General features: G+C 39.3%; 3 protein-coding genes across 4 annotated transcripts; 1 reads left to right on the forward strand and 2 right to left on the reverse strand.

Moving 5' to 3' along the window:
- Positions 1-48: 48 nt before the first annotated feature.
- Positions 49-10,855, forward strand: LOC136411395 (serine/threonine-protein kinase pelle-like). 2 transcript variants are annotated; one of them, XM_066393943.1, is made up of 5 exons: positions 49-294; positions 347-799; positions 911-1,069; positions 1,128-1,773; positions 10,846-10,855. In XM_066393943.1, the coding sequence occupies exons 1-4, from the start codon at positions 72-74 to the stop codon at positions 1,763-1,765; spliced, it is 1,473 nt and encodes a 490-aa protein (XP_066250040.1). In that variant the 5' UTR covers positions 49-71; the 3' UTR covers positions 1,766-1,773; positions 10,846-10,855. The 2 variants fall into 2 exon arrangements, with proteins under 2 accessions (XP_066250040.1, XP_066250039.1); XM_066393942.1 differs by lacking the exon at positions 10,846-10,855 and having other exon boundaries at positions 1,128-2,099.
- On the reverse strand, positions 2,148-24,443 carry LOC136411388 (RNA-binding protein 12). Its single transcript, XM_066393930.1, has 4 exons — positions 24,273-24,443; positions 9,667-9,842; positions 4,990-5,433; positions 2,148-4,938 (listed from the first exon to the last, which is right to left on the reverse strand). Exons 2-4 carry the CDS (start codon positions 9,807-9,809, stop codon positions 2,592-2,594), a joined length of 2,934 nt encoding a protein of 977 aa, XP_066250027.1. The 5' UTR covers positions 9,810-9,842; positions 24,273-24,443; the 3' UTR covers positions 2,148-2,591.
- On the reverse strand, positions 14,632-18,766 carry Sf3b3 (splicing factor 3b subunit 3). The gene is made up of 2 exons (XM_066393928.1): positions 18,509-18,766; positions 14,632-18,418 (listed from the first exon to the last, which is right to left on the reverse strand). Exon 2 carries the CDS (start codon positions 18,367-18,369, stop codon positions 14,719-14,721), a length of 3,651 nt encoding a protein of 1,216 aa, XP_066250025.1. The 5' UTR covers positions 18,370-18,418; positions 18,509-18,766; the 3' UTR covers positions 14,632-14,718.
- Positions 24,444-24,529: the final 86 nt, after the last annotated feature.

The raw sequence follows: 24,529 nt of genomic DNA on the forward strand, positions 1-24,529 counted from the left end.
ATCCCAACCCAAAACCCAATGTTATTCACAAGCATAGTTTTCCACTTTCTAGTAATAACGAAGGTTTAAAAATGCCTAATTTAAACGGTGAAATGTACATCTACGAGTTGCCTTATGAAGAAAAAACTCAATTGTGCTTTTTGCTTGATGAGGATAATAAGTGGGAAGTCCTAGGACAGAAAATGAAGTTTGAAGAAAAGACTTTAAGTATTCTTAGAAAAAAGGCGTTAAATGGAAACTCCCCCGCAAGCGAGCTGTTAACAATATGGGAAAATTTCAACCATACAACTGATGGTATGCACCGAACTTATAACTCATATCAAAGCCTTATTACCCCCCTTTATAGAACTCTTCATGCTTATATATCAAATGGGGCTAAAAAAGGGGCTGTTAATACTAAAACCATTCATTATTGAGAGGCTTCGCGTCTTGATAAAAGAGGACAATATAGTTAATCAAGTTCAAAGGCTAGTCTTAGCCGATAGTAAAATTGCTAGTGATAATTTTAATAAACTTGAAACGAAGGGAATTAACAAGATGGTAAATGTAGAGCAAACCAGGGATGATAATGTGACTGTAGTGAATCCAGTGAAAAATAATGTGAAATCAAATATGGGGCTTAATAATCTGAATCCTGCAGCCCCACCTCAAACTCCATCTCAGAAAGAATCCTCCAATATAATGTCTGCCTGCGCTGGAGGGGTGCCTCATATTCCTTATCAGGAATTGGAAATTGCAACTGAGGGGTGGAATAAGCTAAAAATATTAGGACAGGGAGGATTTGGCACTGTGTATAAAGGTATGTTAAGATAGTTAAAATATGTTTCAAATATTCTTAAAGGACGTAATATGAATGGTCATTTTCCATAGCATAAGCTGTTATATAATTGAAATAAATGTTTTGAGCTAGGAAGTTGGAAATTGACCCAAGTGGCCATTAAACGTCTTGAAATCAGGGAGACCAGCAGGAAAGATTCTAATGAGCCCATTCGGCAATCCATCACAGAAATGCACTGTTTAAATGCCTACAGACATGACAATATTTTACCTCTCTATGGTTACAGTTTTGGTAAGTTTTTCAGTGCAGAATTGATCAGTCAAATATTTTCTATCATTGACAACAATAGGGGGACAACATCCCTGTCTAGTCTACCAATACATGTCTGGCGGATCTCTTGATAGTAGAATCAGGTCTAGAGATCCATCAAAAATCTTGAATTGGCCAGTACGACTCAAGATAGCCGTGGGTGCTGCTAGAGGCCTTCAGTTCCTGCACACCACTTTCCACAACAACAAACCCCTAATTCACGGCGATATAAAGAGTGCCAACATTTTGTTGGACCCCAATGATGAGCCTCGAATTGGAGACTTTGGATTGGCTCGGGAAGGACCGGAAAGACACTATACCCACATTCAAGTTACCAAAATTCACGGTACGCGACCGTATTTGCCTGAAGAGTTTCTGAGATCTAGGCAGTTTAGCACCAAAATTGATACGTATAGTTTCGGGGTGGTGTTGTTCGAATTAGCAACGGCGCGCCCACCCACTGGGGACAACAGAGTATTTTTGAAGGATTTCGTACTGAATTTCCCGGAGGAGAATCTGCTGCAGTTGAAGGACCCGAAGGTCGAAGGGGGACAGGGGATTTTCAGCGAGTTCATCGCAATTGGGAAAATGTGCGTTCAGAAACGGGCCAGAGAACGACCGGACATGATGAACGTATTGCTTTTATTGGAAAGGGTGGGAAATGTCGGCGGTACATGATGAAATGAGTTATTTTAGAAATAATAATTTCACTTTAATTTGAAAGTCTTCGGCGATCGTAGGTGGGACAGCATGATAGCAATCCATGCTCTAACCTGGACCTAATAAGCACATAATACAATTATAATTTAATTTATTGTAATTTTATAAAATTTATTGGAATCTAGTACATTATCATGACACGCACGTCGTCCGTGTAATAATAATGTGTCATATTTGACAACTTTGGTATACAATACATTATTTTATACTCGCATGTGCTCATACTATTGACTTGTGTATGTGATGTGTTAGAATACTGTGATATACAAATGTGGGTGATTATCAATATATAATATTCTCATATTCCTGTTCGCGTCCCTTCTAAATAAAACAACTTCGCTATATAAGAAAAACTTTACATCTGAAGTATGTTTGTTACAAAGGAAGACAACAGCAATAAATTACACTATAACTACCTATAATACAAATGTGCCCGCTACTTGAAATTATATACAAAACAGTTCCTCAATATCGATTATGCTGTTGACACCCAAACTAAACCGAGAATTGAAACGGTCGGTTTGTTCTTTGTTAGACCCAAAGATGACGTCAAAATGATCAATCCAGAGTGCCGCTGGGAACATGATTTGGTTATCAGTGAGCGCATTGACACAAAAATGCTGACCTTTAGAATGGCATTTGTATCCGAATTACTCACTTTCTTACGTCTGAACTTAACCCTCTCGGGCGTCGCCTTACATACATATTCCAGCACCAGAATCATTCTGACGGCATCTTGGAACACATGCATTCCCTCTCATTGAGGGAAAATCGCACTGAAAACTCACTCTTGTCTCAAAAATATTGTCCGATTCCAAATTTTTTGACCGTGCAGCTCTCGTACAGCCTTAAACGCGTCCTTGGGGTTATAAAACGTCACTTTGGCCTCTCCGCTGGGAGTGTTGTTCGAGTTGTAGCGTCTACTCACGTTGTTGGTGCAGCCATATCCATCGAAAAAGTCCAGAATCTCGTTGGTTCCCGCCTTGTACGGGACGTTGTCCATGTACACGGTGCAGCCAGGCATCGAGTCCTGGTCGCCTTCCTCCTCCGGCATATCTAATCGGAGACCTCTGCGGGGAAATGGAGGACCCTCTCGGAGGTTGAAACATGGCCTGCCATTTTCCGGATTAACGTTGTTCCTTAAGTGATTAAACCTTCCCTGTTGATCTCTCTGTCCGAATGGGCCGCGCATTTGAGGTCCGTTAAAGCCACAATTGTTGAATTCATCATTGTCGTTGAAGCCATCATTGTCGTTAAAGTCACTATTGATGTTGAGGCCTCTATTGTCGTTGAAGTTATTGACGTTATTGAAGCGGCTCTTACGCGGGCCGTTGAATCGCGGCCTCAACGGCATATCCTGCAGCCCCTTGGGGGCTTCGAAATTCAATCGAGCTGGCTCTCCCTCCTTCACAGGATCATCTTCGACTAATTGAACGTCGTCATCGGGCTCAGCTGCCTCCTCTTGATGATCGTTCTCCTCAGTCTCTAACACTATATCATCAACAGGCCTTGGACTAGGTGACTCAGCTGTATTGCTTGGTTGTATTAGAGGCAAGGGAGTGCTTAGTGCTAAAGTCTCTCCAGGGGTTAATCCGGGATGCGGCAGTGAATTGTTAAGAATTCCATCCATGTCTGCTCTCGATATTAGCTGGACTTGAACGGTGTTGTGCCCCAGCATTGTGTTGTCTTTGCTGACGGCTTTTGCCGCTTCCTCTGGGGTGTAAAATTCACAGTATGCCTGCCCAGTAAATCCAGCACTGTCGCTGATCAAGTGGATCTTGGCCGGGATCAATCCTATATCCGAAAAAAAGTCTGAAATGTCCCGATCGTTGCTTTTAACAGGCAGATGTGCAAGACTGAGGCAATCACTGATTAATTCCTCTGAAACAGATTGATCCTCCTGCATATCTTCATCTTGCCTTACAGATGTCACCTCCTCGAACTTCTTAAATTCTTCATCGGAGCAGGGTTTCACCTGAAGGGTTTTGCCATTAATCACGTGATGAGATTGTTCCTTCAACGCCATCTTGGCTACTTCTTTGCTGCTAAACTTGACGAATGCCACAGTGCCGCCCTTGGGCCTAATATCCAGATGGAGGGATATGAGAGGGTGTTGAGAGAATATGTGCAAAATGTCCTGCTCTTTGACCACACTCGGCAAACCCTCTACTTTTAGGCAAACAAAGTCAGATATTTCCGTTTCGTTAGACAAGAATTTCTTGGTGTTCCGAACGCGCTCCAAATTTTCTGCTTGAAAGTGGAAATTTCCCATTTTCGGGTTGTACCGATCAATGGCCTCATCAAAAACCTCATCACTGATCGATTTTATGGTTACGGGTTGGCCGCTACAAGACGAACCATCCATCTGCAGGGCTTTTAGTTTAGTCTGTTCATCTCGAAACTGGATAAAACAGACTCCCGTGCGAATCCCAAATTCGTCATTTATAATCTTGATCCCTTTGTAGTTAATGCCTAGTCCCCCGAAAAAGCGTCTTAGATCTCCATATGAGTCATTAAAAGGCTTTAAAGACACACAGGCATTTGGAGGACACTCTGTATTGTCAAAGCGGCCCTTGTTAGGGCCACTATTCTCGTCAAATCTCGACCTCCGGGGATTGAGCCCCAAACGCAGTTCCCCCTCCTCCCTCTGTAGTCTTGGAGGGAAATCATTGAAATCCCTCCTGGAGCGTTGATCATTTTGAAACCCTGGTCTCATCATTCCCTCATCTCCTATGAAATTCCTTCTATTTCTATCGGAAGCTGAGAAATCCATTCTCCCAAAGTTTTCCCTCACCGATGGGGGATTGGCCGCAGGCCAGCTATTCCCCATTGGCGAGTTCAAAAGATCGCGTGCCTGCTGGGGATTGGCTAAAGACTGGAATCCGTTCATTTTCCGCGCCTGTAAATTGGTCGTCAGGCTGGTCGCTACGTTGGACTTCACCGATTGGTCCAGACCCCAGGGGGCAGAACCTAAAATTGAAGGGGCATCCCCAGGGAAGTGGTTAGTGGGAGGGGTTATCATTGGTTGCACTGGTTTGTTCCATATATCTGTAGGGTTTGCGTTTTTGATGTCTCTTTGATTGGGTGGAGAGTTCCTGGGTTTATCCACCTTCCTTTCGTTGCTCTTAGTCCTAATGGAATTTTATTAACTACAATCTCAAATATTTAAACACAAGACTTACCGTTCTTTTCTCGAACGGTCTCTGCTTCTACCCCTACTCCTGCTCCTTCCGCGCCTCCTCCTCTCGCGGCTTTTGGACCTGCTACGCCGGTCCCTCCTCCTCCGTTCACGAGATCTATCCCTACGTTCGCGCGACTTGCTGCGACTCGATCGACGTTTATCACGCTTCTTCTCGGAAACATCATCGTTATTCCGATTTTTTGAAGCTTCCTTTTGGATTTCCGGTACTGCCGCCGGCAGCATCTGTGGTACGGCTGCGGGCACAGGAGCGGGAGCCACGGACAAGTTATTGTTGCTGGGGAGCATGAAGGCGGACATGCTCTGTGTGCGTGCCTGCTCAATGACGCGTTGCATTTCTGTCCTCGAACTGAGCATGAGCTTGATCTGGATGCCTTTGATGGTGCCATCGCTGCGGAGGAACGCTTGGCGGGCGTCTTCGTCGGTACTATAACGGTAAAGTTATTTTCAAGGCCAAGACCAGCGTATTTGGTCGATATACAGGGTAGGTGGAAGTGGTGGACAATTTTTTCCTCTAATGAAAGATTGCCATTACACATTTTTGAGGTCGATTCTTCAAACGTTGCAAGGATTTACCTACTACGTACTTATTACCCAGGGTGGTTTAAAGTTGCAAATCTCGTTGGGATCCAGAAACCTATAGTGGTTTGAGTTTCAATGATTACTAAATAGCCCGGTAAACGACTAAATTTTGCCGTTTTCATACAGGGTGTAATAAATTTCACAATCCAAAAATGTGAAAAAAATAAGCTTCAGAACCAGAACTAGGGCCGCTTCCGGTCAAATCATTAGTAATCCCACCTTTAAAATTATTCAGAAAAATTGTTATGTGGTCTTGTACGAGTTTTTCAAGTTTCAAATTTATGTATGAAATATCAAAAAGTTACAGGGTATACCCGCTTTCTATTGTCACTCAGTATATCTACTACCCATATACCAGCTGCTAAAGAGGGGATCATCGTTTTTTCGTTGCCTGGGAAACTCGAACTTCCATAATTTGTAAACAGTTACTATTTTAAGTTAATGAACACAGCCCCAAGATAATATACAAGATCTTCAAACGTTGGAAACATCTTTTTCTAGAAAACTTCGATGCCTATAACATTGACGATTGACGCCAATTTTTAGTCTTAGTAAACAGGTTGTTTAGAAATCCCCAAGGGAAACACCTCGTCCGCTTCCATTGATTTGTAAACAATCAGATTTTTCTAGGCCAATTTTGTTGCGTAGCACACACCTAGAAGTATCGATTTCCTTGACATGTCTTTTCCGATTGTTTACACCGTCTCAATTGATATCTATATAAAGTGTCTAAAACTAGAAAATGCAGTTTTTCAGAAAATTGGATTTGTTAACTATCAGATTTTGATAACTGCAACGCTGTTGCTATAGGACGGTTTGAGTACCAGTTCTGGTTTGGCTGACCAACCGACCACCGTTAACCGCCTCCATACAACTTGGCCTTAATGAAGCAAAGTTGCTAAATTGAATGGTAAAATATTATTCGAAAACAGTGCTGCCAAATCTTATTTGGTTTACAAAATACGGAGGAAAAGCAGTTTTTTCAAAATAAACCCAAGGTTGGCGGTTTCATAAAGAAAAGTTCCTTTCGAAGTATTATTAGCTTTTGAGGCCGACACACCGGTTCTTAATACATTATCTTTTTAAAGTTCAGCTTCGAAGATATCCCCCCCCCCCCCATGTGCATCCGAATTTTTTTCGCATTTTGGAAGTATTTTTAATCGCCAATTTAATGACCGATTACGCGCCATCCTTATTTATTTTAGATATACCTGTCTAAAAGAGAATTTACACCTCTTGATTAGGTCTAGTGTTTTTGCGCATGTCATTGCAGCGGGCATGCGCAAGAAATTATGCATGTGCAATTACACAGGATTGGAAAAAAAGCCTTTTCAATAACTTATTAAAAAAATTTGACTGTTTTTTACTTAAATCAGTTTTTTTTCGAATTTATCAGTAGCCGCGTTTTTGATTTTTTGCGCTTGCCTTGTATCTCTTATATTATTCCAGACCTGGATTTGCAGTATTATTTTTTGGTAAAGTCCCTTTAACGCCCCTCTGCATGATCATAAATAAACGCTTTTAAATCTGGGGAATTCCCCACTAACCCGAATTAACCTAAACTAGCAGGGACCATGGAGAGGGATTTACGAGAGAGGAGCACTGCGCGTGCAAAAACCGAACGACTTCTATTTTACACCCATCACATCTGCTATGCAACACGCTGATGACCCCACCATGGTGCTTGGTAATGTCCAGAAGTTGGCCGATTCGATCATTGTGACTGGTCCCCGGTTTATTACCAATGGGATGAGCTTGAACGCCACTACAACCCTAAGTACCTCCTTCCTACCGAAAAAATTACCAAGACATGTCATGGAGCCTTAAGTTCTTGGGTCTCAGCATAGACTTCGATTATTATGGAGACCTGATGTTAACCGATTACACATGTCTATTTACTTTGGTAGGAGCGCGAAAAGTTGATTGCGTACCAGTCACGGACGACCGATAATGCACGGAACGGTTCGCTCAATGTAAAGCTAAATGAAACACGAGGTCTGTTCCAACAAATCGATTTAGAATCGTCAGGCACAGTTAGAAATATGCGCAGTGTATCACCAGTCGACCTTTTTGCACATATTTTTTACCGTGTCTGACGACCCTGAATCGGTTGTTCATCATGTTGAAACAAAGTGATATGAAGTAAATAAAGTGGAGTTTTCGCAGTAGAACTACTTTGTGAGGGTTAGTGTAGACAACCGATAACGTATAGGTCCCCGGAGACCGATGCCACAAATGCACGATAAATTAATATTGAATTTAAATTTTTTTATTAAAAATTAAAATATTTATCGTTTTATTTTGTTTGAGGATAAGGCCTGACATGCAAATGGGGATTGTTGGAGCGGTGGAATTGTTCACTATTCTCAGTTAAAAATCAATGAGAGCCACATTCATCCTTTGCTATGAGTTCGAACAAGGACTTTTTTAACAAAGGTTTTGGCCAGAGCCCTTAGTAAAGAACGAGTGTTATTCTCAGTTCGTTTTAATCGAGAATACGGTGTAATTTCACTACTTCAACAATCCCTTATTGTGGGTATCAGGCGTTACTCTCAAAGAAAAAAAAACAAGAATAATTGGTTTAGTGCGGTAATGGTTGCTGAAAGACCGATCCCATTTTATTATGTAATTTAAATTGTAGATATTTTCGCGAGCTTGTAACTACCTGTAACTCCTCTGTAGGTCAAATACCAATAAATGTACCTATATATGTATATCAACGAAAAGCAAACAAAATGTCGATAAACAAAAATTAATAACATTTCGTATTTAGTTTTCCTTTTAAATCCGCCATCATTATTAAAATACATGGTGTTTAAAAATGCTTGAATGTATCCTTTTTTGCAAGCTGTAGTTTCCCAGATTTGTGAACAATCCATTTCCCCATCGCAACTACTCATATAAAGGGCATTTGAAAGGATAAAAAATTGACTTTTTTCTATGAAGCTTTCAACTTCCACTGATTTGTAGCCAATCGCATTTTTCCATTAATGGAACAATTTTTGTTATACAGAGTGTAACATATCATCGGGGATATTTCAGGGAGCAATAGTACTTTGAAAATAATTTAAAAAATGCTAAGAGACCCATGGTCAAACACGCACTATTTTTGATATATAGGGTGACAAAGTTTCACATTTTTTATTATTTTCTTTTCGTTTAAATTTATTATTATTTTCAGAAATTTTATTAAATGTTACAAATTGTTTCAGATAAATGATAACTGAGTCGGATGATTATTTTTTCCTTACTTCCTCCACATTCTTTATTTGCGTCGATAGATATTTTTGCAAATTCTACGAAAATACTGCAAGAGACCGAAAAGCTAAAGAATTAAAGAAGGAATTTCCATTTGGTATCAGAATTCATAGTGGGTGTCTCAAAAAAAGATACAAAGCATAAAATAGTACATGACCCAAAAATATATAACAACCTGTATACAGCTATCGACGATTTTGCTATTTTGTTATAAAGGGTTTTAGATAAAATAGATGTACGAAATATCAAAGATTTAAATCAAACTTGAGAAAAATGAAAAATATGAGTCATAAAATCTGCCATTTTGTATATAGAAAATGGTGCGTTTTTGACTATGGGTTGATTATCATTTTTTAATTATTTTGCAGAGTATCATCGCCTTCTCAAATATCTCTATGATGATATGTGGCATCTTGCATACATGCACCTAAGACTTCTACTTCCTGCCACTTACCCCAAGGGAAACGATTAGCTTTCCTGTTAACATACCTGAATTTCGTTGTTTACATACAAAAAAAGCATTTAGGCATTTCTTTGATACCTTTTTGAGATTGTTTACGAATCCTCAAGTATATACCGAGCACCTCAGAAATTGAAATCACAGATTAAACATCCAACACTCCCACTCTAGATACTTTGGCTCGGGAGGACTGGCCATTTGTGGTTGAAGTAGTACGCAAGAAATAGTTTTCGATTTAACAAAGGAAAGAGACTTTGAGGCTCAATCCTGATTACTTTTTAGATGCAACTCGCCCCTGTATATGTGAACATACAAGACTAAACTAAATATAATACGTAAAAAGTGGTGATTTGTAGCTACCTGAAGGCAATGAACGCATCCCCTAACTCTCCTCCAACAATATGAACTCCTCCCTCGGGGATCTGAAGGCCGCCGAAGAACTGCCGGATGTCCAAGGCATTCGCTGACCAAGGAAGATTTTGCAACCGTATTATAATGCTCATTTTGATCGTTAATTAGACGTGTTTGACGCAGACCTAGAAAGAGAGAATACTTCCATCGTATATTGGGTTTATGTGCTGACGAGACTAGTACAGCCCTGGCTTAGAGCCCTTGAGAGTCTTTAACCATTCTGCATGTGTTGTCAGTGGAAATCAACCATATTCGTTAGTAGTTTCAATTATTAGGAAATTTTGTTGAATTAAGGCGGGTTTAGGCATGTAGTGATAACTTTATCTGGCAGATATTCAGTTGAAGTTTATGGGAATGTGTTTTAAATCGAAGCCATGAATCTGACGTAGGATCTAGAACTTTTGGTTAAGTTTATCTGGCACAACTAATGCCAGAACTAGCCCAATTTTATCAGAAGATTCTTGTTGCTCACGGGATTAGCATTTTCCTGATAACTTTATCCGACATAAAATTTTAGAACCGGTTGAATACATATCTGGCACAACTCGAGTTATAGTTTATGCGAATATTTTTTCAATGCAAATGCACAACAAGAAATAGTTTAAAGCGAATTTCGAAGTCTTGGTTAACTTTGTCTGGCACTAAAACCATAAGTCAAATTTATGAATTCATCAATTTTCTATATAATTATTAATTTCGTAGAAATCCGTAGCTAGCGCAACACCACGGCAAGGGGAATAAACCAAATCAAAGACGACAGAGTTTAAAGGGGGTTTTAGAAGTGTTTGTTAACTTTATCTGGCACCAAATTAAATTAAACTAAATTTAACAGAACTTCCTTTAAAATGGATTGTAGTCATAGGATTGGCATCTTGTTGACTTAACACCATGCCTGACTAAAATCCAGCTAAAAAATTGCTTTTTTCTGCGATAAGTAACTTCCTAGTAACCTAAATGCCGCCAAAACTAGATAAAAATCAGCTATTAGCCTGCGCCCATTGATTTCCTTTTAAATTTATCCGAAATATATTACTCGTGGGATATAAGAGCAAGTTTTTTTTAAAACATTTTTTGGAATCAATTGTATGAGTTCGGCTTATCTTTTAAACTTAATTAACTGCCAGCAAGATAATTCCCATGGAAATAATCTTGGAAGTTACCAGAGGTTTAAAAGACCAGGCCTAAGGGCCAATAGATCAATGCATTGGAAACTTTACCTAGAAGGTAATTTCCACGAGATAATATGCTTTTGGGAAAGGTCACTAAGACGTTTCAATCTTCAATCTCTTACATGGGATATTATTAACAGTCAGTTATGACCCCGCTTTGGCAAGTTAAAATCTCTTCCGTACCGACACATTAAAGTCCTGATGCTTGCCAAAAAAAAAATCCCTAAAAACGTTGAAATGGAAGCAGCAGATATAGAAATTATCCTGATGATAAACTTATAGAGGATTTAATATTATTTGCCCTCATCCGCTATAAGTCCAGTTATTCGAAACATCCAGGCCATAAAGGTAACTTCGCCTAGCACCTCTGCTTGCTCCAGATTCCAAAATGAGATTCTTGGAAACAAGATCCTTATGGAAGGGAAAACAGTTCCAGACGGAGCAAAATCGACAGTGCACGGGAAGAATCGACTTGCACGTACCAAGGTCGACTTTACCTACCAGATCCAGATTATCCAAGCTAGTTTTTGGTAACGTCGATAAAATGGCATCCCTTTTGATTTTTGCGCAGCGCAGTTCCCTATAGGAAGGCACAAAAGACACCCACTTAACCCCCGAGGTTCAAATCCAGCAAGAATTTTCCTGGACTCAAGTAGGAGCGGCAACGCCACGCTCACGACTATTTTTGGGCACAAAAACACTCCGCTGATAACATTGCCAGATGAAAACAGAATTCGTCGTTTCTCAGAAAATATCTGCGATTTCGTCCAACACAGAGAAAATCTCGCACTTTTCTTTTATTTTTAAACATGGCAGATCGTTTTCACGGAATCATCGTTGCCACATGATGCGCAAAATCTAAGGTTTGAAGGTGGTTTTTACCTGCCAAAAACATACCATTCCTTCCTGCTTTAAATACGCGGAAATTTGCAAGAGATCGGGATTTTTTTTAATTCATGCATTTTATGCCTCAAAATTGAGGCCTCCAGTGGCGTCTCAAGCTTGGAAAAAAATAGGAAAACAAGACCAAGCTGCCTTGCATCGACTTTGCGAGTGACACACACACACACACCTCCGTTGTCACGCTTAAATCAAATTAAATTTCCGATATTTCAATGTGAAAATCAAGGTGTTCAATGGCGCATGATGAAAATTCCCTCCTCAGAAAGGTAGGAAGATTAAAATAAAATCGAAAAACGTCAGGACCAAATTGGGTTGTGTGAGCTTTTCAGATTCACATCGCTCTGCTTTAACACTTAAATAGAATTGCGTTTTTAGACATTTAGAGCATGTTCCTTTAGCCTGTGGTTCTGGTAGACAGATGGCGAATTCGAGCATCCGCCCCAGTGCGGATGTAGCCAACTTCTCAACCCTGTTGAGGACACCCGTCGGTTTTTATATTAACATCAAATCGAGTTTTTTCCATATTAAAATCTCTCCGCACAAAATTGATGTCTTCAGTTGCGTATCATTTGTATGGATCATCAGTCATGATTTTTTTAGTAAGAAACTCCAGCGGATAAGATCCAAAGCGGCGTCGTTCCAGAAACCTTTTTAGACACGCCCACGTTTCAATCATCAGTAATTAATTTCAGTCAAGAAAATGTATTTTTCTTGCCCGGAAATTTGCTAGTTAAATTACCGGATAATTTTATTTTATATGTCGAAAGTGTCAACTGTCGGGGTCGTTTACGTCACAGGTCAGTAATTCTCTTATTATCGAATTGACGGCCAAATTCAAAAATCTTCAAGCAAATTCAATATGCCTTGTCCGTCTTTGTGAAATATTACTGTGATAATTTACCAATCGGTTATCGATCACACAAGTGACTTTTCACTATAAAATTGAAGTCACCAGTAGCATACCAAGATTAAAAATAAACCGAAACAACTCCTTTAGAAACGCACGCCCGTGCGTTTTCACGTTTCAACCACATTAAGTTAAACACATTTTAATGCAAAAATCGGGTTGTCTAGTAATTAATTAAGAAAATTCCTCAGCGAGGCAGCAAGTATAAAATCGAAAAACCTTAGAAACCAAATTGCGTTACATTAGATCGTCTCTAGACCCGCATTCTTGTATTACATTTTGACGCTTAAATCAAAATAACTTATCCGGCATTTTGCTTGCCATTTATATGCCAAAGGGTCACTGTAATTTATGTCACATACGTCAATTATTCTGTCATTATTGAAATCGACGGTCAAATTAAGTAATCTCCAGACAACTTCAATATGACTTATATGTATTGGTGAAATATTTCTGCAGTAATTTACATAGTAAGGTTCGAGTCCAAATTAAGGGTTTCAGTGACGTATCAAGAAATCTCGAACAGTGTAAAAATTGCGTCATTGAGACGGTGTGAATTATTCTACGCCCCTGATTTTTGACATGCTCTATTTTTGACATTTGTCAATAGTAGAATAAAAATAGTTGAATAAAATTGACATCTATAATGACATACAATCTACTACAGCCGATATCAAGCTTTTTTAAAAGTTTTTTCCAATTTATCAATTTTCTCAGAGCCACTCAAAATTTCTCAAGCCATAAAACTTTAAACAACGCAAAAAATTTTGTCATTTCAGCTACGAACCCTTCTCCTTCTAGGAGCGCCCTTGATTTTCGACATAATAATAACCTGTACCTGCTACTTCCAATTACACGATTATTTTTCAACAGCCAATCGAGTACTACTCTGGCAAATCAAGAGCTTTTTTAAAACTTTAAAACAGAACTTTTTCCGCAAGTAATCGCAATGTTTGGCTAATTTTTTCTCTTGAAACAAAGGTCACTAGTTGCGTCGCATTAAGCCAAGAATTTGATAAAAACCTGAAACCTCCAAACAGGATTAAATTCTCCATTATCGATGCGTTTTTTAAACGCCTTTGATTTTTATTTACAACAAAGCTGAAGCAACGTTTGTAAGTATTTTTCTGCTAAATCGAAGTTTACGTAGCACCTGTGCCGAAATATTACGCCGTTTTCAGGTAAAATCACGCCAGGACTTTAAATGACCAAATTTAACCATGGGGCTGCTACTTGGGACTCGGAACTCTTTGACCTCACCCCTCCCTTGACGTATCAAGACATATGACGGTAAGAGGTAATAGAAGTGGTAAGCTCACTGAAGTATTAAATGCCCTTGTGTATTTATTACCAGCCATGAAAGCACTATTACTAAAATATTTACCAAAGAGAAATGCACAATAATTTAAATTGTGGGATTAATTTTTATCTGGTAGTGTTATCGTATGGAAATAATTAGTCTAAGATGATCCACACAATAAACGGGTTTAAAACAGTGTCACCCAAAATCTATTATAATTATACTAAACCTTAAAGGCGCGTTCACACTTGCGAGCCGCTATGGTGACTCGATATGAAATTACTAATTTCTGTTAGAGGACAAAAAGTGATGTTGCTAATGTGGACAGGCCCTTAAGGAATTATCTGCATAAATACCTTCCACATATGGCGTAAATGTACACACAATCAGCTGCCTGATGATCGACGACTCGTCTTGGAGATGATCCATCCACGCGCAGAAACCTTCTTCTTTCTTCGCATAAACACTAATTTGTTAAAGTCTCATATCGTTCACTTTTTAACACAAAATACCATCCGAAGAGCCTTCATTCCATTATTGCTGATTCAAAAGCCTTTAAGTAAATCTGAGAATTGACAACTTTATCTGGAAGAGAATTTTTCTTCTGTAGCCCCACCCCTTAAATAAATCAAACCTGAATTTCCAACCAAATTTATTCTCAAAGGAACTTAGAACAAAGTACAAAAACGACTCTTAATTCTAAACTTATGGTACTGAGACACTTAAAACGCATATCGCGTCCTAATATCCTCCAGTTTCTTGGAAACCTCCGCGGAGGTCTTATCGAGGTCGTTGGCGATACTTTTTTGCTTGGCTGGATCCAGGGAGTTGTACTGCTCGCACATGTCCCCATCTATGACGTTTTTTACCGGGAAATAATAGCTCCTGAAGGACAAATGATCCCTGCCACAAAGAGGCGAGTTCTCGCTGCGCATGTGCATTTCCAAATGCTGGAAAAAGTCGTGATCATCATGTGAGGTAAAGGGCACCAGCACCCCCACGGTCCCAGATAAAGTTGTATAAATCAATGACTCGCTGCCTCCAGGAATAAGGGTGGTTTTTTGGAGCCACGTTACGGTCTCCCCTATGTGGAATGTAGCGATTGTGTTGGCCTTTTGCGAAGCTCCGTTCAATAATCCTCTGTCCCACAATGCCTTGTTACCGGTAGGGTCCTCCTCTACATCATCGGTCACATTGGGGGGCAGTCTCAAAATAGAAACATTGCCAAATTTATCCGCAGTGGCTACAGAATCGTAATCCAGGATACAAGTGGAGGTGATCCAGCGAGGGTGCGTATCATCGGCGAAGATAATTAGCTGATTCTCGGCCCTCTTGTATCGGACCATAAAGACCGACTCTTGAATATCCGAGACGTAAATTCTTTTGCCAATCGCCTGGATATTGATTATTCCATTAGGAATGTGCTTGTTTTCGCATTTTCTCAACAATTTTTTCTTGCCCAAATCATACAGTCTCAGCATCTTTCCAACTCCCGCTAAAAGTCTTCCGTTATAGGCGCACAGTGCCATCGGCACTTCATCCACGAGAGTTCTGTGGATAAACTCTAATTCTCGACACATCACATCCACCCTATAAGTGTCCAAAAAGCCTTGAGTGCAAATGCGCGGATTTAATTGGAAATCTTTGGCCACTCCAATGACTAAAAACCATTGATGTTCAGGTTGTCCATGGAATTTCACTAAAGTCAAAGACATTGCCGCCTCATTTTGCTCGAATTTCAAGATTTTGTATAAGTTCCCGCTAATGGGGTCCATGATTTTAAGCTGTGAGGCCCACATTCCATGACCAGCTTTAGGGGCAGAAAATACATTTTCCGGTAAATCCTCATTTAAAAAGGCCTCCGCCATCTCTCTTGCTAGCTCCTGCTCCTCCTCCCCAGCTGCCTCTTTCATCTCCTCTGCCATCTGTAATCGCCTTTGCTTTTTAGTCTCCTCAGTGTAAGCGTTATGCTCAGTCTCTAAGATAATTAAATTATTAGTCTCCGGGTGTATAATAAACTTCCTAGGGGTGTACTCTAAAGGAAAAGAAATTTGATTAAACACCGCCCCAAGTTTCTCCAAAGCTAAAATCCTCAGTTTGTTGGTGGAAATGGCAACGATGCCCTCAGGGCATTGCTCAGAGCTAAAACCGGAGGCGTACTCTAGACTTTCGTATGAGAGGGGAGTGAGATAGAACCGATTTTGATAATAGTAACTCAGCCACGAGCGGCTGCTCATCGCTAACACTGCTTCGGAGTTTTGAACGCGTATTTTGAACAATTTCACTGGCCTGGAACCCAAATATCTAGTTCGGGTGTCTGTTAAATCTCCAGTCACTGGATCTAATACCGTCCTCAACAGGGCTCCATTTTGCAGGCCGATGTATAAATATAAAGTACTGCCCGCCTGGCTGCCGCCGCCCTCTGTTTCCCTGCCCCCTCCCATTTCAACCACACAAAGGGATTCTGCGCAATTCGGCAGAGGCTGCATGGCACGTGGGGCTAAACAATCTGATGGGTCTAAAGATATGATTCTGACAGTGCTGTCTGCAAGGCCCACGGCTAAGAACCAAGATCGTTGTTCCCCTGGAGCTACACTGCCTAAAGCCATGCATAAAACGTCGCTGTTCATACGCTTGCGCTCTTTGTACTCGTGCAAAGTGCCCGAAGGGTCCATTTCGAAGTAAACCAACTCGCCCCCCGCAAGGGCTATCACCACTTGTCTTTGATTCACCGCACACTTGACTATGGCCTTCTTGCCGGCCTTCCATTCGTTGACGCGCTTGTCTGCGCAGATGTGCCTGATCCCGTCTGGATAGACTTGCACCAGCGCATCGTCAGCAAGAGCTGCGCAGGCCAATGTGGGGGTTATGCCTTGGAAACCACTGTCGTGCACTTCTTCCACAGTTTCACCGATTGAGAGCACCAAAGTGGCGTTGATAAATGAGACTATGATAAAAGCATCAAATTCATCATCGCTTTTTTTCTTAACTGTCCATACAGCTATAGGATTCCCGGGCAGTCCTGAAACTGCCATTTCTGAGACCTCCAATCCGTGTCTTAGGACTCTTAACGAGGATCTAGGGCCCCTACCGCAGAGCATGTAGAGCTGAGGAGTGTCTTCGCCGGCTAAGTCCGCCACTCTCGACGAAAGGATAGGGGAGAGGCTTTCTATTTCATCTACTAGTACCAAATTGCGTAACAGCCGCGGCGCGAAGAAGAAAGTGTCGCCCTCTTCCAAAGGCATGGCAGAGCTAAATTCCAACTCATCATCGTCATCCCCTAAATGAGCAATTTGGTATAAGTAGTGATTACCAAATTCTGAAGCAACAAAGAGAAACCCTGTTTTTAAAACCGACATTGACGTGGCCACTGGGACTGTGTCGAAATATTTCAGCTTAATTTCAGTGACCATCCCTCCATCCACTTCGAGAGTGATTTTGAATATATCCCCCTGCTCAGTTTGGGCCAGGAAAAAAAACATTGACTTGGTTTTATGAGTTGCTGAACAAACAAAAATCATCCCCCTCTCTGGGTCGTCCAAATCATTGCGTCTTCGCGGAATTGGGCAACGAATATCGTGCTGATCTCCGAGATTCTTGTACGTCAGATAATTTTCTGAGCAAATTAACACCCCCGAGGGGCCGTCCTCCCAGCCAGGAACAGTAACCAGGAAATTTGCGTGCTCTTCTAGTGGCTCGGAGTACTTACGTACCACGTGATTGACCCCCAAATCCAACTCATAGAACGTTAAAGTCTGCTGGGTTTTCTGCGCAGCTTCCCCGGTAGGGTCAATATCGGACTCCTCATAGTCGATTTCTAGGCAGGCGAAGATAGGGTTGTCATAGCCTACGTCCACCCCTACCATGTGATACACCAAAGTGTTGCTTTTGTGCGCTTCCAAGGGGGATGAAATGGTCAAACGCGCTTGGTCATCTCTGTTCAGAATATAGGCCAACTTCTGTTTTTCAATAGCGCCGATCATTACAGCCCTGCCACGCGGGTCTGTGGCCAAATATTGTCCTGGAACGATCCTCCTACAGCCACTTTTTCCGAAAGTCTCCTGATGGATCTTTTCGAACATATTCTTCTGAGGGTGGTACTCTAGGATTATTATTCGGCCACTATCCGAGCCCACTACCACATAGTCTTTAGTTCCTCCAGTGAGCCTAAAGGCCATAATTGATCGAACAATTCCAAATATCTCCAGAGCCAAGAGGGTGTGCATTTTGCCGGTATTGGGGTCGGGACGAAGGAGCTCCAGATTTTTTCCTCTGGAGATGACGATCTCCTGGATCTTTTGCCCAGAAAAGTTGCCATGGATGGCGTGAGTTATGGCCGTAGCCCTTTGCAACGTTAAATTGTAGAGATACATTCTAGTTCAATTTCCTTTAGTAGATTTGCTGCGAAGTCATCACCGTGATCTGAAAACAAGACAGAAATTGTTTAGTGTCAAAGTTCCGAGTCCCGTACACGTTCTTTCGAAGAAAATCAAGTAAAAACATGTCACTTACCCCTTTTTGCTTGAGATTGGCACGTCGCGGAAATCCTTCACAAAACATCCGGTAATGTGTGCGAAGTGGCGAAAAATCCTTTGATAGTTAGACCCACAAACACGCATTGAGCTAATTGGCATACGCAAAGGAGCTCTTTTCACTCAGAGAACACTCGGGAATTTAGAACAAATTTCGAAAGAACGTGTGAATGTGGACTGTTCAATGTTAAACCGAGTCATGCGAGACTGTACAATGATTCAGTCGAGAAGGTATAAATTTGTTTCCAATAATAGAGCTGGAAATAGAGTCTTTATGCCCGGTAGCTCACTAAAGACACATTTATCATTTTTGACATTCGTGTTTTTGGCATAATATACCAATAACAATAGTTATTTCTAATTTTTCTTTCAATAACTCGTCTAAATATCGTTTAATTTTTTTAAAGTGAAATTTCGATTTAGTAAGGAGGTTCTTCTGGGAGCGAACCAAGAATCACAAAGTTGGATGATCCAAACTTTCCTTCTGCTCAGTTCTCCCATTTAAAAATCTTGAAATTCACGCTAATTTCCTTTGCAATAATTAGACTATAGTCTGGTTAAAGTTGTAAGTCAAGTTTTAATTTAGTAAGGAGATTCCTTAGGAATTGAAATACAATTTCTTTCTGAAAACACCGAAATTTATAAAAAAATGTCTCTTCAATAATCTGACTAATGAAACATTTCTAGGCGAAATCTTGATTTAGTAAGCAGGTTCCTCTGAAAGAACAAAGACTATGTGGTTTATTAATGCGATCGTTTAAGTCATTCTGTCCAATACAATAATGACCTGAATCTATCTGAACTTCAGTGGCGTGTTTTTCTGATAAGCTCAGCGCTGTCCCGTTTATTGGACGGAAATTACAAGCGAGACCATCAAGTTGTGAATTATCTACTCTACGCCGACCGAATAATAATCTCCTTTATTACCAGCAAAATGGTCCATTTCTTCACCAAGCAACGTCACAAAACAGTGTCTAAGCCACTTGAATGACACCTCTCATTACAATGAGGCAACACAGAAATCAAAAACACATAATAAATAAATGTATACACGTATAGTATTTTTAAGATCAGTTGAAAACCTCGCCTGTAGAAGCAATAATAAAAATAACACGATGCAAAATGAAATCATAACCGTCAAGTTTCCTCGACTATCTGGCGAAGGGGCCCTGAAACATTTCGAATGTCCGAATGAGCGGACCAAAGTGAATATTGCCTCGGCCTGGGTTGTGAATCGATGAATATTTGAGATGCGCCGGCACTTCGCACCCAGACCAGTACTCGTCGGTGAAAAAAAATTGGAACCAGTGGTGCCGACGAGGGGTGTTTAAAATCAAATTTTGTTTGTTCATTGGTGGTGTTACATAGTTAAATGAAGTCATTCGCAGTTTTATACGTATTCTTCTCATAGGAATAATTGTACTATTACGACTGTATTGATTTGGTAGGCATATAGTTACTGTAATTAATAATTTACAAATAAAAGACCTGAATATATCAGTTAGGTATGGTTTTTTGAAAGTCTTTTGAAGACCATTTGGAAAGTAAAGTAAAGTAAATATGGATTCTACAGAAACTAGTGGTGATTTTAAACATAAAGACTTACATGTGCAGCGTCAACGGCTCGTTTTGAATATTTATGACTGTTTAAGGAAAGAAAACAAGCATAATTCAGTTAAAAGTACTATAACAAGAATAAGCAAAATAACTGAATTATTGTCGACGATTTATCGAGTTATTAAGAAAAAATGTTATAAACCATAGTTTTCAAAGGAGAAGGGATTCCTCGAAAATTTAAACAAATAGACAATGGCGATAGTAGAGATGTTATTCGAAGAATTATCCATATTTTTTGTAAAGAAAATAGGGCATCTACACCATAAATGATTCGAGAAAAGCTAATGTTGAAATTATAATTGCTTCGCAATGTTGCGAGCCATTATGATGGACTACGGCTTTAAATATAAACAAAAATGATAATAGAATGGTGGGAATGGAGTCACAACAAATAGTTGGTTTGCGGGGAGAATATTTACGTAAAATTAGGAAGTGTCCACAGTTAGAAAGCTGTATGCTTTATTTAGATGAAACGTGGTTCGACACTCATGACGTGATTGAATATGGTTGGATAGATAATTTTAAAAAAATGCAATTTAAGTACTCCATGTTCGAGAGGCAAACGAATTATTATTCTGCACGCTGGCAGTGAAAATGGATTTGTGCCAAACGGCTTGTTGTTGTCCGCTAAATATATAAGCCAATTCTCTGTTGATAATCACGAACACATGACCATTCAATTATTCGAAAAAAGGATCACCGAACAACTACTACCAAACATCCCCCCTAACTCAGTCATTGTAATGAAAAACGCCCTTTATCATTCCCGGTTACTAGTCAAGACTTTTAATAATAGCACAAAGAAACAAGACATAATCAATTTTATGAGGTACAAAAATCTGCATATTCCAGAAAACGGCAAAAAAATTATTAGACATAATAAACTGTTTAAATTTCAAAAAGGGGAATATAACAGGCAAACTATGTCGCGATCACAAACACAAAATTTTGCGGTTATCGACTTATTATTACATTTTTAACTTATATAAATAATTTGGGAGATTATAAAAAAATATTACGAAAAATAAATAAGTCATCGGTTGAACGGTGCAGTTTTGGAAAATATTCGGCAGATGATAAGTGAATTAAACAACATAGTGTGGAAAAGCTGTGTAACTCTTGTTATACAAAAAGAAAACCAGTATTGTGTGTCACCTTCTGTTGCCTCAATAATTATTAAGCGACTCCACTGATGAAGAGAATAATGAAATCTTTTTTTTAATTTAATGAAAAAATAATATGTCCATACTAAATTTGTTTGTTATAATAATTCAGAAAATATAGTTTTTGTTACGCCTATGTCCTGAATTGCTTTAAAGTATATGCCGGTTAGAGGTTTTTTCGCAGTTTCAACTGATAATAAAAATACTATAAATAAATATCAAATCAAACACTGACTTTACTTTTAACACAAAACTACTGGTAAAAAACGATATTGTCTCTTTAAGGAAGCCTGGAAAACTTGTTATCTCCCTTATGAATCATAAACTTCTAGAAGCTTCGTACAAACGGACTCCGTTGAAAAAAAAGTTAAGTTCAGAGGCGGAACGGAGACTCTTTGCACCATATAAGTGATATATGGTGGAAATATTTACGATGCTTAATTTATACATTACCAACCACAGAGAATACAGAGGTGGAGGTCTCAAAATGTTCAAGTTTTACGTGAATCAATGGCTTAGAAATAGATTGGGTCACATTCTTCAGAACTGTTAACGAACGGAAATTCATCGAGGCTCAGTGAATGTTTGTTTAGCAGGTTAAGTATAAGACTTAAAACGCTCGTAGCAGGAACAAAAAATTGTCGGGTACTAAAAAGTGTCAGTTACAGGCACAAAGTTTGCATTCACAATAGATAGATCAAATCTGTCTTTAAACAAGCTATAAATATTTTCCAAATTATGTATGAGGGTTTTGTTCTCTTGAATAACCATTTCGGATTGAGATTTAAGTTTGTTAGTCACATCGTTAAAAATGTTCCAAACTACTTTTAATTGGTTTCTAGAACTCATAATTTGGTTTTCATCAGAGACCCCTCTAAATTCTAAAAGATATTTCTCAAATTTATAGCACGAATAGGCTTAACTGCTTCTTGTTTGTTGATACCGCACGTATAGGTCCTTTATATGTTGACAGAGTTGCTTAATCTTGTTTAACCAGCCTTGAGGTTTCAGCCCATCCCTAAGATTTTGCACAGACCTTATGAAACCCGTAGAAAAGTCTTACAAAAGGTGTCATATTTCGCATCCACACCAGTTGTAAAACCCACATCTTTCCAAGTCTCACTTAGTACTTAGCATATGAACACAATAGTGTTCAGATCACTGGAAGTACGTTTTCGCGAAAAAGGCAATTAGTCAAATTTCAATTAGTTAAACATTAAACGACGTCAAAGTTCAGGAGTTGGCTTTAACGATCAGAAATATAAGGAGACATATTGTCGCAAGACACGCATGGTTGTCAAATACCAATTTGAGTAGTAGAGATGAAGGTGACCTTCGTTGACCCCGTCATATGTGCACTAAAGTTGCATGAATTCATGAGCTGCAATGGACAGAAGGCAGATTTGTCATTAGCCAAAAAATCCATATTAAAATGACCAAACACAATAAGGAGTTTGTTGGGGGAATACAGGACGTGTATAGGACTTATTTTTCTGCCAAAGTGTACGGGAGTAACTATCACTCTCTTTAGCCCTTGAACCTAGTTAGTCCAATTGGGGAGGGTCATTTCAACTTCAGGAGTTCCCATAAGATCACGTGAACAGGTAGCAGCTAATTATGTCTCTTTTACCTTTCTGTGGTGCCCCCTATTAAACTCCATTGGTAGGAAATATTATTTGTTGTGTGTGGTTTGACAACCGAAGAGCTTAATACAAACTTTCAATTATGATATTCAGAAAATGGTGAATCAAGGTTTGCAATGTATCCCTTAAGATGAATAATTTTCTCAGTAATACACATTACCAAAAAGGTTGTCAGTAAAGTTCATTTATTGATTTCTTAATTTCATGTTTGAATTAGGGTCTCAGAAATGTAAAGCTAATGCTGCAATGCTAGGAGTTTAAACGAAATGGGCTAGGCCTAGCCATAACCCTACAACTTGATATTGATTTATAGATAACTTCTTGGTACATCTTTATCTATTATTTCAAGATTTTCAGTGAAATTTATCTAATAGATTTTGTTATTGTTCTCTGCATGAAATCATCATTTTGAACAAAATTAAAAAAAACACATATTCTAAGTAATCTATATCAAACCAAACCTGTAGGTATTTACAAGAATGGCTAGATAAGATATAAACGAACGTACATATAGCATATCAACCACCTTTTAGCTATTAGAGTGCATATATCTCTTATCAAACAATAAATCATGGGAATAAAAAAAAGTCTCAATGAAGCTGATGTGTTTAAATATATACTGGGCACCCTAAATTTCATGTGCTAGTAATTATCACAAAACCTTGTAGAGATTGAAGAAGGGTTTAAATACAAAAGGGAATAATGATTATGTTAGCGCACAGACAAAATTTATCATATAGAATAGGAAGTTGAATTACATCTGACCAGATTAATGCACAAAAAAATCTTTTCACTCCCTCTGAATAAGCATAATTAGACCTTTTGAAAATACTTACTATGTTGCCACAATCCTTTTGCCAGTCAGAATGAACCAGAAAGTGTAAATCTCTTGGATGTGTATATGAATCTTGCCAGATTCATTATTAATTCAATATGCAACTGATTCTTTGTTGCCAAGACCTAATATCTGACAACAAATAAGGTCATGTTATTACCTTGAGGACACTGATAACTGGCTGAAAATCGATCGTTTCTAAGGATGAGGGCATTTGTGTGTTAAAAATAAAATTAACTTTCTATTGCGTGGGCACTAAAGGCAATAAGAAGCGATTCTTACACGTTTTTCCACAACTGTGAGTTAAATATAGGAGATCTAAAGTAATTCAGCCAAAAACGATTCACAATTCTGTAAACAATGCAGTTTTAGGTGTACTAGTACTAGTCAGTTAGGTTTAGAAACGAAGTGGCCGACGGCCATGTTGTTGTTTCGACTTTCGACGCCTCATAAGGCTCCGATTTGATTGAAGTTTTCAGAACTTACCTCGCCAAACACGTATTGAATTTTCACCGTAAATGCTCAATTATTAGAAGAACTAGCGGGAAATCGTCTACATAAGTCGTTGGGAAAGCAATAATGGACAAAAATTCACAATTTCTTTGGGGAAATTCTTGGCGTGGGGCTCTCGTTAATGATGGTTCACAATGAAGTGAAGTATTTGACATTTGATTGACGCAAAGATCAGCATGGCTGGTAACTTTGACGGGTGATTTAAAAATAAATGTTCGAAAAATGCTTAA

The sequence above is a fragment of the Euwallacea similis genome, chromosome 10 (genome assembly GCF_039881205.1).
Source record: "Euwallacea similis isolate ESF13 chromosome 10, ESF131.1, whole genome shotgun sequence".
Lineage (NCBI taxonomy): Eukaryota > Metazoa > Arthropoda > Insecta > Coleoptera > Curculionidae > Euwallacea > Euwallacea similis.